The 13,651-nt window shown below is 68.2% G+C and overlaps 1 protein-coding gene across 1 annotated transcript; it reads right to left on the bottom strand.

The window, feature by feature from the left end:
• Positions 1-1,304: 1,304 nt before the first annotated feature.
• On the bottom strand, positions 1,305-10,577 carry S1PR2 (sphingosine-1-phosphate receptor 2). Its single transcript, XM_052800164.1, is given in 6 exon segments — positions 1,305-2,222; positions 2,224-2,367; positions 2,370-2,755; positions 2,758-2,812; positions 2,815-3,135; positions 10,471-10,577. Coding segments are annotated over 5 exon segments (1,050 nt in total). The 5' UTR covers positions 3,043-3,135; positions 10,471-10,577; the 3' UTR covers positions 1,305-1,985.
• Between the last annotated feature and the right edge of the window lie 3,074 nt (positions 10,578-13,651).

Genomic DNA, 13,651 nt, shown 5'->3' with positions numbered 1-13,651 from the left:
TGTACCATGGCAGCGATGGCGGGGGGGGGGGGGGGGCGGGACGGGACAGGCTGGGGTTGCCCAGCCAGGCGCAGCCCCAGGGCTGCTCTACGGCACCCAGCGACCCCCGGGTGGGACCCAGCCGACCCACCGCCCCTCGCACGGCCCCCGCGTTCCCCCCCGGCTCAAAGACCACCGGGGCCACGTCAGCCCCTCGCCGGGCAGCTCGACCCCCAAACCCCCCCCTTTTTCCTGTCCCCAAAACAGCCAAGGGCCCCCCCCCATCCCCGGCTCCCGCCTGCTTGTAATGAATCACGCCAGCCGCGGCCCTTCCCGTTCCCGCGGGATTCCCCCCGTCCATCACCATCCCCGCCGGGAGCTGCCCTCGGCATCCCCGGGGGGGGGACACGGGGGGGGTCCGCCGACCAGGTGGGGGTCCCGTGCCCGGTGGCAGGCAGCCAGGGCGATGGGGAAATGGTGGAATTTCCCCATCTCCCACGGAGGCGGTCTGGGATCGAAGCGGGGCCCTGGAGCTGCGGGGGCGGCCGAAACGCCGTGGGTCACTGCCGGGGCGCCCACAGGGTGCCGTGACGGGGACCCCGTCCCGACGGCGGCGGGGGAAAGGAAACGAAACACCCCCCCCCCTCATTTCCTCTGCACCCTCCAAGGGAGGAAACGAGCCCAAATTGGGGCATCAAAGGTTTTCGCACCGGAGTGCCGAGCCCCAGCCGGCACCGGGGAGCGCAAAGCGCCGGGTCGAGGTGGCTGCAAAAGCAGGGAGGGGGTCTGCAGGGCCATGGGGGGGGGGAACACGTGTCCCCTCACTTCCCCCCGGCACGGCCCAGGGCTTCCCCAAAATGCCGCCGCGGTTGAGGCCAGAGCCGCGCGAGACGGAGACAAGGAAGCGCCTGCCTGGCCCGACGCTGCGGCATCGCCCGTCCTCAGCGTGCAAGGAGGCGGCGAAAGCCGGGGCGAGGGCGAAGATCCGCGGCCCCCGACACCCCCCCCTGGGTGCTGGCAACCCGGGACGTGGGGCAAAGCACCCGACTCCGTTCCCGGAGCGGGGAGGGGGATGCTCAGCCGGGCTCTCTGAGGTTCCCGGTGGTAAAAGCCGCCGAGCGTTGAACGGCCCCATGTGTCGTCCCCCCCAGCCCCGTCCCCTCTGTCCCTCCCCAAAGGCGCACCAGAGAGCTGGGGCGGTGGGGGGGGGGCTCGGTGGTCCCCGTCCCAGGCCAGGAAGGAGGCAGAGGCAGGTGGAGAAGCGCCGTTTTAATACAACCGTCGCCCCTGGGAGGGTGGGGGGGGTGTCACTGGGGATTGGGGGGGCTCCTGGGGCGTGGGGCGGGGGTCACAGGAGCGGGCGGGGGTCCCGGCGGAACCGGCCGCAACGGGGGCCCCTCCCTTCTCCGCGCGCCAGCACGCGGCAGGACCGCGGAGCGGGGTGGGAGGACGCGGGGGTCCCCGGACGCGGCGGCGTCCCCCCCACGGCGAGCGCCCCAGACCCGGCTTTCCTGGCAAAGCCCCCCCACCACCACCACCACCGCCAACTCCTGCCCCCGGCTGGAGCAGCGGTCAGAGCCACCCACGGTGCCGGGGAGCAGCCGGGGGCAGAGGATTTGCCACTGGCGCCAGGGGGTGCCGCAGGGAGCCGGGTGCCGGGGAGGGGCCCCGGGACCCGTCCGACAGGTCCCGCGGGGGCCCCGGGGCTCGGGCAGGGCGTGGGAAGAGCAACACGCGTGGCCCGCGCCCGCGCACACGGCCGGCGCGCGCACACCGGTCACCGGCAATCCCGGCCGGAGCGTCGGGCATCGCCGCCCGTCGGCAACCGGGGATGCCGGGAGGGATGCTGGGGGTCGGGGCGGGGGATGCCCGGTGGGATGCCCAGGGTGGGAGGGGGATGCCCGGGATGAAGGTGCAGTCGTCCATCCGTACCTGGAAAAACGCCCACCCCGAGCCCCGCTCCTCCCGTCGTACCGTTGCCCGGCCGTGGGGCGGGCCAGGACCCCCTAGACGGAGGTGGTACAGTCACGGGTAATAGGCGAGGTGGGTAACTCGTATTTTGGGGTGCAGCGGTCCAGCGAGCTGGAGGTGCGGAGCGGGAGCCCGCAACGGCCGGCGGGCTGGTCCCGGCGCCCGGCCCCGCAGCAGCAGAGCACCCGCAGGAATTCCCGGCGCATGTCCCTGCTCCGTAGCGTGTAGATGATGGGGTTGGCGGCCGAGTTGAGCGTGGCGAAGGCAAAAAAAATAGTTCGCCTTATAGAGGATCCGGCACGCCCGGACGGGGCAGGAGGCGTCCATGAGGAGGATGATGAAGGCCGGTAGCCAGCAGACAATGAAGGCGCCCAGGACGATGGTGACCGTCTTGAGCAAGGCCAGGGTCTGGGCGGGTGGGCGATCTCGGCGTGGCTGGAGCGCACGATGCAGTAGATGCGGCTGTAGAGCCCCACGATGGTGAGGAGGATGAGGGTGAAGATGGTGATGACGAAGAGCACGTAACGTTTGGAGTAGAGGGGCAGGACGGTGGAGCAATCCCGCAGGTCACTCATGCAGTTCCAACCCATGATGGGGAGGCTGCCGATGGCGGCGGCGATCACCCAACAAGCCCCGATGAGCAGCACCATCCGACAGTTCTTGTCGCTGCTGTAGACCTTGACCTTGGTGATGGCCACGTGGCGCTCGATAGCGATGGCCAACAAGCTGAAGACGGAGGCGGCCAACGTGGCGAAGGCCGTGCCTTCCCGTACGAACCACTGCACCGGCGTCAGGTTGAAGGTGTGGCTCCGGAGAGCAAGATGTTGGCCATGAAGGCCAACCCGGCCAAGAGATCGGAGAGAAAGCCAAGTTCCCGATGAAGATGTACATGGCCGAGTGAAACTTCTTGTTGCGGCAAACGGAGATGAGGACCAGCAGGTTCTCCAGCACGATGAAGCAGCACAACACGACGATGAGGATGGAGACCACCCAACGGGAGGTGGTGGGGGAGCTTTCCGAGCCCTCCTTGGTGTAGTTATAGTGCTCCCGGATCTTCTCCGTGTTGAAGTATTCCTTGTAGATGCTCCCCATGGTTCCTCGCCGGCCGCGGCGCCGCCTCGCCGCCCGTCCCGCCGACCTCAGCGCTGCCAGGACATGGTGCCGGCGATCCGGGGCTGCGGAGACCTGCGGGGCAGAAGAAACGGGGTGGGAACGGCGCCGAGGTCCCCCAACCGCGGCGAGCCGGAGCCGGGGGGGGGGGGTTGGGGGGTGCACATCTGGGCCCGCATCAGGTTCGGCGAGGCGAGAGGCGTGAGATCCTGCCACGCAGCGTCTGCGCCGGCACGGCAGAAATGACTCAAAAAGGAAATCCTGATGACGGGGGATAAGAGATGCACCTTCGAGCTGCCCGGGGTGCAAAGTGCAGCTAGCGGGATCATCCTGCCGCCGCCACGGAGACGCAGGGGTGGCCGGAGGTGACACCCCGGGGTGAGCACGATCCCGGTGCAAAGAGGCCGGGGCGGGAGTGGGACGGACACGGGGACCCTCCCTGGGGATGGGGACGGGGGCTGCTGTGGGGCGAAGCCCCAGGTGTCTTCCCCGGGGGGATGGAAGAGCCGCAGCCGAGGGGGGCAGGACACCCCCGCACCCGCCCTGGTGAGGGATGGGGACCCGGTACTGACCCCCCCTGACTGGGGGGGGGGGGGGGCTGGTACTGCCTCACCCTCCAGTTAGGGTGTGGGGGACCGTGCCCCCTCCCAGTTAGGGACAGGGGACACGGTAATGTCCCCCTTCCCCTTGTTGGTGGGGGGACCTGGTACCGTCCCCCGCCTCAGGGTGGGGGGACACCCGGTACTGTCCCCCCCTTGATTAGCGAGGGGGTCCCTGCATCTGCCCAGTTAGGATGGGGCGCCCAGTACCATCGTCCCCCCCGCAGTCAGGACGGGACGCCCGGTACCGTGTCCCCCCCCTCCCCGTTTAGGGATGGGACACCTGGTACGTCGGTGTCCGTGTCCCCCCCCTCCAAGTTAGAGCCAGGACTCCCAGTACCGTTCGCCCTTTTCCCCAGTTAGGGACGGGACCCCCAGTACCGCGTCCCCCTCCAAAGTTACGGACGGGGGTTACAGCCCCCCCCCCCCCCATCTCCCGGTACCGGGACCCCCGAGGGGGAGCCGGTGGGTCCGGGACCGAGGTCCTGGCCGGGGGGGGGGGGGGGAAGGAAGGAAGGGAAAAAGGGGTGAGGGGGAAGGACCCCCGCGCCCCGCCGCACCTCCAGCCGCTGCCCGCTCCGTCCCGGTGCCGGTGCCGCCGAGCGCTGCCTCCCGCCGCCGCCCCGGGCTCTTGCGCAGCCGCGCCCGGTGCCGGGGCACCGCCCCTCGCTCCCGCCGTCCCGGGACCCCCCCCCCCCCGGTTCTCCTCCTCCTCCTCCTCTTCTCCCCGGTGCCCGGTCCCGGGAGCAGCCGGCAGAGGCGCGGCCGCCGGCGCGGAGCGTCCGCCGCTTCCCCTTCCCGGCGCCCGCCCGCCGCCCCCGGCCCCCGCTGCTGCCGGGCGGGGCCGGGGACCGGGGAGGGGAGGGGACGGGGGGGGGGGCCCGGAGGGGAAGGGGGCAGGGGGGACCCCCGCGGTCCTCAGGCGGGAACCGCACGGGGGTCCCGAACCGGGATTCTGCACCGGGACCCCGCACTGGGATCCTGAACCGGGATCCTGCACTGGGATCCTCTACCGGGATCCTGAACCGGGATTCTGTACCGGGACCCCACACTGGGATCCCAAACCAGGATCCTGCACTGGGATCCTCTACTGGGATCCTGAACCGGGATTCTGTACTGGGACCCCACACTGGGATCCCGAACCGGGATTCTGCACTGGGATCCTCTACCGGGATCCTGAACCGGGATTCTGCACCGGGACCCCACACTGGGATCCTCCACTGGGATCCTGAACTGGGATTCTGTACTGGGACCCCGCACTGGGATCCTCTACCGGGATCCTGAACCGGGATTCTGTACTGGGACCCCACACTGGGATCCCGAACCAGGATTCTGCACTGGGATCCTCTACTGGGATCCTGAACTGGGATTCTGTACTGGGACCCCACACTGGGATCCCAAACCGGGATTCTGCACTGGGATCCTCTACCGGGATCCTGAACCGGGATTCTGTACTGGGACCCCACACTGGGATCCCGAACCAGGATTCTGCACTGGGATCCTCTACTGGGATCCTGAACCGGGATTCTGCACCGGGACCCCACACTGGGATCCTCCACTGGGATCCTGAACTGGGATTCTGTACTGGGACCCCGCACTGGGATCCTCTACCGGGATCCTGCACTGGGATCCTCTACCGGGATCCTGAACCGGGATTCTGCACCGGGACCCCACACTGGGATCCTCTACTGGGATCCTGAACTGGGATTCTGTACTGGGACCCCACACTGGGATCCCGAACCGGGATTCTGCACTGGGATCCTCTACTGGGATCCTGAACTGGGATTCTGTACTGGGACCCCACACTGGGATCCCAAACCGGGATTCTGCACTGGGATCCTCTACCGGGATCCTGAACCGGGATTCTGTACTGGGACCCCACACTGGGATCCCGAACCAGGATTCTGCACTGGGATCCTCTACTGGGATCCTGAACCGGGATTCTGCACCGGGACCCCACACTGGGATCCTCCACTGGGATCCTGAACTGGGATTCTGTACTGGGACCCCGCACTGGGATCCTCTACCGGGATCCTGCACTGGGATCCTCTACCGGGATCCTGAACCGGGATTCTGCACCGGGACCCCACACTGGGATCCTCTACTGGGATCCTGAACTGGGATTCTGTACTGGGACCCCACACTGGGATCCCGAACCGGGATTCTGCACTGGGATCCTCTACTGGGATCCTGAACTGGGATTCTGTACTGGGACCCCACACTGGGATCCCAAACCGGGATTCTGCACTGGGATCCTCTACCGGGATCCTGAACCGGGATTCTGTACTGGGACCCCACACTGGGATCCCGAACCAGGATTCTGCACTGGGATCCTCTACTGGGATCCTGAACCGGGATTCTGCACCGGGACCCCACACTGGGATCCTCCACTGGGATCCTGAACTGGGATTCTGTACCGGGACCCTACACTGGGATCCCACACTGGGATCCTGAACCGGGATTCTGCACCAGGACCCCGCACTGGGATCCCAAACCGGGATCCTGCACTGGGATCCTCTACCAAAATCCTGAACTGGGATTCTGTACCGGGACCCCACACTGGGATCCCGAACCGGGATCAGGAACGGGGATTCTGTACCAGGACCCCACACTGGGATCCTGAACCAGGATCCTGCACTGGGATCCTCCACCAGGATCCTGAACTGGGATTCTGTACCGGGACCCTACACTAGGGATCCCACACCAGGATCCTGAACCGGGATTCTGCACCGGGACCCCGCACTGGGATCCCGAACCGGGATCAGGAACCGGGATTCTGTACCAGGATCCTGCACTGGGATCCTCTACTGGGATCCTGAACGAGGATTCTGTACTGGGACCTCACACTGGGATCCTCTACCGGGATCCTGAACTGGGATCCTCCACTGGGGTCCTGAACTGGGATTCTGCACCGGGACCCCGCACTGGGATCCCAAACCAGGATAAGGAACCGGGATTCTGTACCAGGACCCCACACTGGGATCCTGAACCAGGATCCTGCACTGGGATCCTCCACCAGGATCCTGAACTGGGATTCTGTACCGGGACCCCACACTGGGATCCCAAACCAGGATCCTGAACCGGGATTCTGTACTGGGACCTCACACTGGGATCCTCTACCGGGATCCTGCACTGGGATCCTCTACCGGGATCCTGAACCGGGATTCTGCACCGGGACCCCACACTGGGATCCCGAACCGGGATCAGGAACCGGGATTCTGTACCGGGACCCCACACTGGGATCCTCTACTGGGGTCCTGAACTGGGATTCTGTACTGGGACCTCACACTGGGATCCTCTACCGGGATCCTGAACTGGGATCCTCCACTGGGATCCTGAACTGGGATTCTGCACCGGGACCCCGCACTGGGATCCCACACTGGGATCCTCTACCAAAATCCTGAACTGGGATTCTGCACCGGGACCCCGCACTGGGATCCCACACTGGGATCCTGCACTGGGATCCTCCACCAGGATCCTGAACTGGGATTCTGTACCGGGACCCCACACTGGGATCCCAAACCAGGATCCTGAACCGGGATTCTGTACTGGGACCTCACACTGGGATCCTCTACCGGGATCCTGCACTGGGATCCTCTACTGGGATCCTGAACCGGGATTCTGCACCGGGACCCCACACTGGGATCCCGAACCGGGATCAGGAACCGGGATTCTGTACCGGGACCCCACACTGGGATCCTCTACTGGGGTCCTGAACTGGGATTCTGTACTGGGACCTCACACTGGGATCCTCTACCGGGATCCTGAACTGGGATCCTCCACTGGGATCCTGAACTGGGATTATGTACCGGGACCCTACACTGGGATCCCACACTGGGATCCTGAACCGTGATTCTGTACTGGGACCTCACACTGGGATCCCAAACCGGGATCCTGCACTGGGATCCTTCAACAGGACCCCACACTGGAATCCCACAACAGGATCCTGAATTGGGATTCTGTACCGGGACCCCACACTGGGATCCCAAACCAGGATCCTGCACTGGGATTCTGTACTGGGATCCTGAACTGGGATTCTGTACTGGGACCCCACACTGGGATCCCAAACCAGGATCCTGCACTGGGATCCTCTACCAAGATCCTGAACTGGGATTCTGTACCAGGATCCTGAACTGGGATTCTGTACTGGGATCCCAAACCAGGATCCTGCACTGGGATCCTCTACCGGGATCCTGAACTGGGATTCTGTACCGGGACCCCACACTGGGATCCCACACCGGGATCCTGCACTGGGATCCTCTACCGAGATCCTGAACTGGGATTCTGTACCGGGACCCCACACGGTGATCCTGAACCAGGATCCTGCTCTGGGAGCCTGCACTGGGATCCTCTACTGGGATCCTATACCGGGACCCCACACGGGGATCCCAAACCAGGATCCTGCCCCAGGAACCGCACCAGGATCCCAAATTGGGATCCTGCCCCAGGATCCTGCCCCGGGATCCTGCAGGGGATCCTGCACTGCGATCCTGTGCCAGGACCCCACACTGGGATCCTGTACCAGGAACCGCACTGGGATCCTGCCCCGGGATCCTGCCCCAGGACCCCACACTGGGATCCCGCCCTGGGATCCTGCCGAGCAATCCTGCTCCAGAATCCCACGCTGGGATCTTGCGCTAGGATCCTGCCCCAGGACTCTGCCTCAGGATCCTGCCCCGGGATCCCGCACCGGGGTCCCGCACCGGGATCCTCCCCCAGGACCCCCCTCACGACCCCAGGATCCAGGGTGGGGGGCTCCCAGGCAGGATCAGGGTCTTGGGGGGGGGGTCCCAGACCGGATCCGTCCCCTCGCCCACCAGACAGACGTGAACATCCCGGGTTGGGGGGGGGGCTTGGGGGGGCTGGGAGCCCCCCAGCCACGGATGCAGGGGGAGGGGTCGCGGAGGGACACACAGGGTCCCTTGTTCCCAAAATATCCCCAGCTCCGACCCTGGGGGCCACTCGGCCACCGCGCGGCAAATTGGATCAGGCCCGGGCAGCCGGTGCTTAGCGCCGGGTTTAAATAGCCGCGGAGGCGGCGGCCAGATGGTGCCGGGCAGGATCCGACCTCGCGGGGTGGGGGGACCCGCCGTGCCCCCCACCCGCTCCGGCACACGCACGTGGGGACACGCGTGTGCGGGTGCGCGCTCACGCGCAGGGGGAGAAGATGCGTGGCGTGGCGTGGCACGGCGTGACCTCCTGGCCGACCACCGCCACCGAACCGCCCCGGCGCGGGACCCCCGAGACTTCGGGGACCCCCCCGAGCCAGGCGGTGCCAGCCTCGTCCCAGCATGGAGTGTTTACCGAGCCGTGGCCGGCGGCAGACGCCAGCGGAGCCCTGGCAGTGCCGAATGCTCCAAATTCCTCCGTAGCCGGGGGGTCGCGGGTCGGTGGGGGCAGGAGATGGGGTGCAGCCGGCAGCACCCCAACACCAAGAGGGCACCGCGAGCATGAACCGGGGTGCGGTGGGGCACCAACGAGGGCACGGCAGTGCCGCGGTGCGCGGCTGAGGGCACCAGCACACCGGGACACCCACGTCGGTGCCGGCGAGGGGACATGGATGCTGGCACCCCCAGTTGCGCGCCCGGGTGGGTGCTGGTGAGGGCACACGGGTGCTGGCACCCCCTTGCACACCCAGATGGGTGCCGGCGAGGGCGCACGGGTGCCAGCACCCAGTTGCACACCCGGATGGGTGCCGGCAAGGGCACACGGGTGTCGGCAACCCCTTGCACACCCGTGTGGGTGCTGGTGAGGGCACACGGCTGCCGGCACCCCGTTGCACACCCGGGTGGGTGCTGGCGAGGGTGCACGGGTGCCGGCACCCCAGTTGTGCACCCATGTGGGTGCTGCTGAGGGCACACGGCTGCCAGCACCCCGTTGCACACCCGTGTGGGTGCCGGCGAGGGCGCACGGGTGCCAGCACCCTGTTGCACACCCAGATGGGTGCCGGTGAGGGCACACGGGTGCCAGCACCCCATTGCACACCCGTGTGGGTGCCAGTGAGGGCACACGGGTGCCAGCACCCCGTTGCACACCCGTGTGGGTGCCGGCGAGGGCACACGGGTGCCGGCACCCCGTTGCACACCCGGGTGGGTGCCAGCGAGGGCACACGGGTGCCGGCACCCGAGGGCACAGCCTCACCGGCAGCCCGCGGCACCCAGGGACGGTCCCCAGGGCAGCACCGGCGATGCCACCCACGGGCTGGCGGGTGCTCACCGCAGCCGTTAGGTGTTGCACAAGGTGTGAGGGTGGGGGGGGGAGCCGAGGGGTGCCAACGGCGCGGCTCCCCCGGGGCCCCTGCCAGCTGCGGGCCAGATGTTGGCGAGGCTGAAACAGCTGGGCCGGATCCGAGCACCCGCTTTCCGCCCCCGGCGCAGCGGGGTGGCCTGGCCGCCGGCGAGCGGGACGATGGCCGGCGGCCGAGGGACGGTCACCGTCACCGCGGTGGGATCGTCACCCAAGACCCCCGGTCACGGAGGGTCCGGTCCCCTGAGCCCCCCCCCAGGGTGTCATCCGTGGGACACCCCGCTTCGTCACCGTGGGGCGGACGAGGGTGCGAGCACCGCCACCCTCGGGGACACACCGGGGTGGTGTGTGTGTGTGTGTGTCCCGTCTCCGAGTGGGGTGTCCCCCCCCCGAGTGGGGTGTGTCCCCCCCGAGTGGGGTCCCTCTGTGGGTGCCCCCCCCTCCTTTCCGCTGGGGCTGGGATGGGGAGGGGACGGTGGGAAGGGGACACGCGTGGAGGGAAAGCCCCGGGGAGGTGGGGGGGGGGGGTCGGGGCAGGGTGCGGGGGGGGGGATCAGCCTCTTACCGGTTGTTTTCCCGGTCCCGGTGCCGCTGCCGGTGCGGCTGCCGGTACCGGCAGCGCAGAGCTCCTGCCCGCCGACCGGTTGCAACATGTGCGGGGGAGCGGGGGCGGGCGGGGGGGGGACGGAGAGGAGGAGGAGGAGGAGGAGGGGGGGGGACGGGGGGCGGTCCCGGACCGTTCCCCCGCCCTCCGTGGAGGGGCGAGGCCACTCGTGTCCCCCACCCCCGCGACCCACCCGGACGCCTGGGTCCCTCGTTTTGGCTGGGGGGGGGGGGGGGGGGCACGTCTGGGTCCTCTGTGTCCTGAGGGGGGGGGGGAGACCCCAAAATTAGGGCGGGGGGGGCCAGGACCCCCCCCCGCCGCCGCCGCCCCACGGGGAAGTGGGTCGGTGGCTTTTTGTCACAGAGTCGTGTGACATCAGTGACGGGAAGGGACACGTGGGGGGGGATCCCCAGCCACCCACCCCTTCTTCCCACCCACCCCCCCCCCAAAAAAAAGGGGGACCCCCCCTCCCAGTGCTGTGGGTTCCCACCGGCGCCGGCCCCAGAACCAAAAACACCGGGGGGGGGGCTTGGGGTGCAGGATTGGGCCCCAAATCCCAACCGGAGGATGGTGCCGGCTCCTTCACCCCACTTTTGGGAAGCGTTTTGGGGGTGTCACGTCCCGTGTCCCGCCCCCCCCCCCCCCCGATGCTGACGCTTCGGCAAACGGATTTTCGCGCCTGGAAAAGCTTCCAGGACTTTCCACGGCTCGGCCGGGGGCCAGCGAAAAACTGGGAAGAGGGGGGGAGGATCCGACCGGGGGGGGGGGCTGGGAAGGGGAGACACCCCCCCCCCAAAAATATTGAGCAATTTGTGCCCCTAAGCAGCCCCCGGGCGCTGGGAGAGGGGTGGGGGGTCCCACCGGACCCCCCCTGCCCCGGCATCGAGAGGCCGCCGGCGAGGGGCCGGGAAAAGGATTTAATTAGAACCAGACGGCGGGATGGAGGGGGGGGAAGGGGATGGGCAGGCAGCAGGGGCCCCCCCAACTCCGGCCCTCCCGCCCCCGGACCCCCGGGACGGCTGCGCACGGCTCGGCCGCCATGATTTGGCCGGCAGAGCCCACCCGCCTCCGGGCCGGGGCCGGATCCTGGCTCGCCAAAAAAAGGGGATCGGGGGGGGGGGAGAAGCGTTCCCAGATGGTCGTGGCGGGGGGGGCCCCGCTTCCCCATCCCGGCCCCGCACCATCGGCCAAGCGTGGAGTTGACCGCTGGTTATCGGAGCTCGGGATCCGACCGGGATAAACGCCGCGGTGGGATCCCTCCGGCTCCCGGCGGCCGCTCGGTTCCCGCCGGCTCCGGCCCTGGCGCCATTCCGGCCCGACGGGCGTCGAGGCGGCCATCCCACCCGGCAGCCTCGGTGCCGCCCCGGTGCCACGTGGCCCAGCAGGAACGCCGCGATGCAAGTGGCGCGTGCCGGGAAGGGGCACCGGGAAGCAGCACCGGGAAGTGGCACCGGGAAGTGGCACTGGCAAGTGGCGCCGGGAAGTGGCACCGGTGCCGGGAAGTGGCACCGGGAAGTGGCACTGGCAAGTGGCACCGGGAAGCGGCACCGGTGCCAGGAAGTGGCACTGGGAAGGGGCAGTGGTGCCATGAAATGGCACTGGGAAGTGGCACTGGGAATCGGCACCGGTGCCAGGAAGTGGGACCGGGAAGTGGCACTGGCAAGTGGCACTGGGAAGCGGCACCGGGAAGCGGCACCGGTGCCGGGAAGTGGCACTGGGAAGGGGCAGTGGTGCCATAAAATGGCACTGGGAAGTGGCACTGGGAATCGGCACCGGTGCCAGGAAGTGGGACCGGGAAGTGGCACTGGCAAGTGGCACCAGGAAGCGGCACTGGTGCTGGGAAGTGGCACTGGGAAGTGGCACTGGGAATCGGCACCGGTGCCAGGAAGTGGGACCGGGAAGTGGCACTGGCAAGTGGCACCGGGAAGCGGCACCGGTGCCGGGAAGTGGCACTGGGAAGGGGCAGTGGGAATCGGCACCGGTGCCAGGAAGTGGGACTGGGAAGGGGCACTGGGAAGAGGCACCGGGAAGGGGCAGTGGTGCTGGGAAGTAGCATCGGGAAGGGGCAGTGGTGCCATGAAATGGTACCGGGAAGCGGCACTGGTGCCAGGAAGTGGCACTGGCAAGTGGTACCGGGAAGCGGCACCAGTGCTGGGAAGTGGCACTGGGAAGCGGCAGCAGGAAGCAGCACCAGGAAGGGGCAGTGCTGCCGGGAAATGGCACTGGGAAGCAGTACCGGGAAGCAGCACCGGTGCCGGGAAGCGGCAGTGGTGCCAGGAAATGGCACTGGGAAGCAGCACTGGTGCTGGCACTCACTGCGGCTCTCCGGGGAGGGGTCGGTGGGTGCTGTCGCCCCCAGCCCAGTCATGTCCCCCCAAGAACGCCGCGGTGAGCGTGGCGGCACCGGCTGGGCTCCGGCGTGAGGCCCTGCCCGGGGCCGGTGAGGGTTTGGGGCTGGAGGCTGATGCCAGCCCTAGTGGGGGGACCCCCCCCCGACACCCCAACACCGGCTCAGCCGCAGCCCGGCCCTGAGCCCCCCCCAGCCCATGGGGGCTCTGCCCAGCGGGACAACCCCCCCCATGGCAGGGTCGGACTGGGAGAGGTGGTGGGCACTGGGGTGGGTAATGGGGGGGGGGGGGGAGTATTGGGGGGGGCGACAAGGGAGGGGGATAGCAGCGGGGGCATTGGGCTGGGGGTGACTGGGTGGGGGGGTTACTGGGGGAGTAATGGGGGGATAACGGGGAGGCACTGGGGTGGGAGTGACTGGGGGGGGTACTGGGGGGGATAACGGGGGTACTGGGGTGGGGGTGACTGGGTGAGGGATGACTCGGGGGGGATAACGGGGGGGGTTAACGGGGGTGACTGGGGTGGGAGTGACTGGGTGGGGGGATAAGGGGGGGGCACTAGGGTGGGGGTGACTGGGTGGGGGGGATAATGGGGTGGGGGGTGACTGGGGGGGATAATGGGGGGCACTGGGGTGGGGGGTGACTGGGTGGGCTGTACCGGGGCGGGGAGGCACTGGGGGGAGAGGCCAGGCCCCGCTCCCTCCCCTCCCTTCCCCGCTCTCCTCTTCCTCCTCCCCTTCCTCTTCCTCCTCCTCTTCTTCCTCCTCTCCCGCCCTCCACGCCCACTTCCGCTCGCC

Source organism: Harpia harpyja, chromosome 10 (genome assembly GCF_026419915.1).
Source record: "Harpia harpyja isolate bHarHar1 chromosome 10, bHarHar1 primary haplotype, whole genome shotgun sequence".
Lineage (NCBI taxonomy): Eukaryota > Metazoa > Chordata > Aves > Accipitriformes > Accipitridae > Harpia > Harpia harpyja.
Note: the sequence above shows the minus strand (reverse complement) of the source record. Positions and strands in the feature narration are given on the sequence as shown.